At 73.5% G+C, this 4,549-nt stretch overlaps 1 protein-coding gene across 1 annotated transcript in view; it reads right to left on the reverse strand.

Moving 5' to 3' along the window:
- Nucleotides 1–806, reverse strand: part of LOC125042142 (glycine-rich cell wall structural protein-like) — a gene marked incomplete at its 5' end in the record, with an annotated part of 15,036 nt that extends 14,230 nt beyond the window's left edge. Inside the window, one exon of the mRNA XM_047637607.1 lies at nucleotides 1–806. This exon is cut by the window's left edge and continues 13 nt beyond it. Coding sequence (XP_047493563.1) covers nucleotides 1–806 — 806 coding nt within the window.
- Nucleotides 807–4,549: the final 3,743 nt, after the last annotated feature.

Below are 4,549 nucleotides of genomic sequence, written 5' to 3' on the forward strand. Positions count from 1 at the left end.
CCCCCCCCCCCCCCCCCCCCCCCCCCCCCCCCCCCCCCCCCCCCCCCCCCCCCCCCCCCCCCCCCCCCCCCCCCCCCCCCCCCCCCCCCCCCCCCCCCCCCCCCCCCCCCCCCCCCCCCCCCCCCCCCCCCCCCCCCCCCCCCCCCCCCCCCCCCCCCCCCCCCCCCCCCCCCCCCCCCCCCCCCCCCCCACCCCCCCCCCCCCCCCCCCCCCCCCCCCCCCCCCCCCCCCCCCCCCCCCCCCCCCCCCACCCCCCCCCCCCCCCCCCCCCCCCCCCCCCCCCCCCCCCCCCCCCCCCCCCCCCCCCCCCCCCCCCCCCCCCCCCCCCCCCCCCCCCCCCCCCCCCCCCCCCCCCCCCCCCCCCCCCCCCCCCCCCCCCCCCCCCCCCCCCCCCCCCCCCCCCCCCCCCCCCCCCCCCACCCCCCCCCCCCCCCCCCCCCCCCCCCCCCCCCCCCCCCCCCCCCCCCCCCCCCCCCCCCCCCCCCCCCCCCCCCCCCCCCCCCCCCCCCCCCCCCCCCCCCCCCCCCCCCCCCCCCCCCCCCCCCCCCCCCCCCCCCCCCCCCCCCCCCCCCCCCCCCCCCCCCCCCCCCCCCCCCCCCCCCCCCCCCCCCCCCCCCCCCCCCCCCCCCCCCCCCCCCCCCCCCCCCCCCCCCCCCCCCCCCACCCCCCCCCCCCCCCCCCCCCCCCCCCCCCCCCCCCCCCCCCCCCCCCCCCCCCCCCCCCCCCCCCCCCCCCCCCCCCCCCCCCCCCCCCCCCCCCCCCCCCCCCCCCCCCCCCCCCCCCCCCCCCCCCCCCCCCCCCCCCCCCCCCCCCCCCCCCCCCCCCCCCCCCCCCCCCCCCCCCCCCCCCCCCCCCCCCCCCCCCCCCCCCCCCCCCCCCCCCCCCCCACCCCCCCCCCCCCCCCCCCCCCCCCCCCCCCCCCCCCACCCCCCCCCCCCCCCCCCCCCCCCCCCCCCCCCCCCCCCCCCCCCCCCCCCCCCCCCCCCCCCCCCCCCCCCCCCCCCCCCCCCCCCCCCCCCCCCCCCCCCCCCCCCCCCCCCCCCCCCCCCCCCCCCCCCCCCCCCCCCCCCCCCCACCCCCCCCCCCCCCCCCCCCCCCCCCCCCCCCCCACCCCCCCCCCCCCCCCCCCCCCCCCCCCCCCCCCCCCACCCCCCCCCCCCCCCCCCCCCCCCCCCCCCCCCCCCCCCCCCCCCCCCCCCCCCCCCCCCCCCCCCCCCCCCCCCCCCCCCCCCCCCCCCCCCCCCCCCCCCCCCCCACCCCCCCCCCCCCCCCCCCCCCCCCCCCCCCCCCCCCCCCCCCCCCCCCCCCCCCCCCCCCCCCCCCCCCCCCCCCCCCCCCCCCCCCCCCCCCCCCCCCCCCCCCCCCCCCCCCCCCCCCACCCCCCCCCCCCCCCCCCCCCCCCCCCCACCCCCCCCCCCCCCCCCCCCCCCCCCCCCCCCCCCCCCCCCCCCCCCCCCCCCCCCCCCCCCCCCCCCCCCCCCCCCCCCCCCCCCCCCCCCCCCCCCCCCCCCCCCCCCCCCCCCCCCCACCCCCCCCCCCCCCCCCCCCCCCCCCCCCACCCCCCCCCCCCCCCACCCCCCCCCCCCCCCCCCCCCCCCCCCCCCCCCCCCCCCCCCCCCCCCCCCCCCCCCCCCCCCCCCCCCCCCCCCCCCCCCCCCACCCCCCCCCCCCCCCCCCCCCCCCCCCCCCCCCCCCCCCCCCCCCCCCCCCCCCCCCCCCCCCCCCCCCCCACCCCCCCCCCCCCCCCCCCCCCCCCCCCCCCCCCCCCCCCCCCCCCCCCCCCCCCCCCCCCCCCCCCCCCCCCCCCCCCCCCCCCCCCCCCCCCCCCCCCCCCCCCCCCCCCCCCCCCCACCCCCCCCCCCCCCCCCCCCCCCCCCCCCCCCCCCCCCCCCCCCCCCCCCCCCCCCCCCCCCCCCCCCCCCCCCCCCCCACCCCCCCCCCCCCCCCCCCCCCCCCCCCCCCCCCCCCCCCCCCCCCCTCCCCCCCCAACCCCCCCCCCCCCCCCCCCCACCCCCCCCCCCCCCCCCCCCCCCCCCCCCCCCCCCCACCCCCCCCCCCGCCACCCCCCCCCCCGCACCCCCCCCCCCACCCGTATACCGCCCCCCCACCCCCCCCCCCCCCACCCCCCCCCCCCCCCCCCCCCCCCCCCCCCCGCTCCCCCACCCCCCCCCCCCACCCCCCACCCCACCACCCCCCTCCCCCCACCCCCCCCCCCCCCCCCCCCCCCCCCCCGCCCCCCCCCCCCCCCCGCCCCCCCCCCCCGCCCCACCCCCCCCGCACCCCCCCCCCCCCCCCCCCCACCCCGCGCTTGGCCCCCCAGCGGCTGGAAGGCCTAAAAACTGCTACTGAACGTCTTGTGAAAGCTGGAGGTGGCGAGACATAATTAATTATAATCCTTAAGACTATAACAAGAGACGGAGTGGTGGCGCAGGGGAGGGGGGGGGGGGGGGGGCGGGTGGCACGGGGGTGGGGGGCAAGAGGGGAGAAGGAGGGAAGGGGGGAGAGGGGAGGTTAAAGAAAGAACTTGGTAAAAAAAAACCAACTCACCCCCACCCCATCCTTCCTCCACATCATACCCCACTCCCCTTGTCCCCAGCTTGTCGAAGTCTTCTCTCTTCCTCTCTATACCCTTGTCCTTTTATTTTCCTCTTTTCCTCTTCGCATTCTTCTTTTCCTTTTTTTCTTCTTCTTTTCCTCTTCTCCTTTTTCTCATTTTCGTTTTTTTCTTCTTTTCGTTTTTTTCATCTTCATTTCATTTTCGTTTCTTCTTTTTCCTTCTCCTTATTTGTCTCCGTCCCATTCCCTTCCTACCGAGGTCTGTTCTTCATTTCTTCTTGTCCTTCTCTTTTTCTTTTTTTTCTTTCCCTCCTCCTCATTCGTTTCCGACTTCGGCTACTTAATGTTCTGCTTTTTTTTCCCATTCTTCTTCTTTCTCCCCTTCACTGCCTCCTCCTCCTTTTGCACTCTTTTTCTCTTCGTCCTCCTCCTCTTTCTTTCTTTTTTTTCTTTCTCCTTCTTCTTCGTTTCTTTCTGGGTCTTTGATCTCTTCCACCTCGTCCTTCTTTTCTGTTTCTTCTCCTTCTTATCCTCTTATCCTCTTTTCTCCTTCTTCCTACACCCCCTTCTCCTCCTCCTCTTCCTTCTTCTTCTTCTTCTTCTTCTTCTTCTTCTTCTTCTTCTTCTTCTTCTTCTTCTTCTTCTTCTTCTTCTTCTTCTTCCTCTTCTTCTCCTCCTCCTCCTCCTTTGTTCTTCTTCTTCTTCATCTTCTTCTTCCTTCTTCTTCGTCTCTTAACTTCTTCTTCTTCATCTTCTTCTTCTTCTTCTTCTTCTTCTTCTTCTTCTCTTCTTCTTCTTCTTCTTCGTTTCTTTCTTCTTCTTCTTCTTCTTTCTTCTTCTTCCTCCTCCTCCTCCTCCCTCCTCACTCTTCCTTCTTCTTCTTCTTCTTCTTCTTCTTCTTCTTCCTTCTCTTCTTCTCTTCCTCCCGCCTCCTTCTCTTTCTTGTACTTCCTCCTCTTCCCCATACTCTCCTCTACCCCTCCTCCCTCCTCTTCCTTCTTCTTCTTCATACTTCTTCTTCTTTCTTCTCTTCTTCTTCTTTCTTCTCTCTCTTCTTTCTTCTTCATCTTCGTCTTCTTCTTCTTCCTTCTTACCACCTCCTCCTTCTCTTCGTGTACTTCTCCCTCTTTCCCATCTCGTCCTCTACCCACCGCCTCCTCCTCTTCTTCTTCTTCTTCTTCTTCGTCTTCCCTTCTTCTTCTTCTCTTCTTCTTCTTCTCTTCTTCTTCTTCTTCTTCTTCTTCTTTCTTCTTCTTCTTCCTCTCTCCTTTCTATTCTCTTCCTTGTACTTCCTCCTGTTCCCCATCTCCTCCTCTACCTCCCCTCCTCCCTTCTCCCCTTCCCCTCTCCTCTACCTCACCTCCTCCTCCCTCATACCCTACCTTTTTCTCCCGCCTCCTTTCCCTCCTCCCTTCCTCCGCTCCCCCCTCACCCATCCGCCATCCCCTCCCTCCCTTCTCCACTACACCTCCCTCCCCAACCACCACCTCCCCCTCCCCTATCTCCAACTCCGTCCTCCATCCCCCTCCCCCTCCCTTCTCCAACTCCTCCTCCATCCCCCTCCCCCTCCCTTCCCGCCACCATCCTCCTCCATCCCCCTCCCCCTCGCCCTTCCCTCTACCTCCTCTTCCATCCCCCTTCCCCTCCCTTCCCCCACGTCCTCCTCCACGTCTCTCCAACCCCCTCTTTGACTAATCCTTTTGTCACTGAGGGCCAAGCTTAAGAAACGAGCCAAAACATTCTTAATCGTCGTCACTGGTAAAGTCGGAACACTAATGAGCTCAATGCAAGGAAGACACAGGCAGGCGGAGTAGGAGGTCCCGGATGACGTGTGGAGAGCAAGAGCAGGCAAGAGTTGTAAAACAAATGATTACATCACTTCTTCGCACCATGCGCGCACCTCCTTGTGTATATCAAAGGGAGGGAATAAGAGAGGGAGGGAAAGGAGAATGAATTGATTTGTTGCACCGAGCGGACGTGTTTAAGTGTCCCG

Source organism: Penaeus chinensis, chromosome 31 (genome assembly GCF_019202785.1).
Source record: "Penaeus chinensis breed Huanghai No. 1 chromosome 31, ASM1920278v2, whole genome shotgun sequence".
Classification (NCBI taxonomy): domain Eukaryota; kingdom Metazoa; phylum Arthropoda; class Malacostraca; order Decapoda; family Penaeidae; genus Penaeus; species Penaeus chinensis.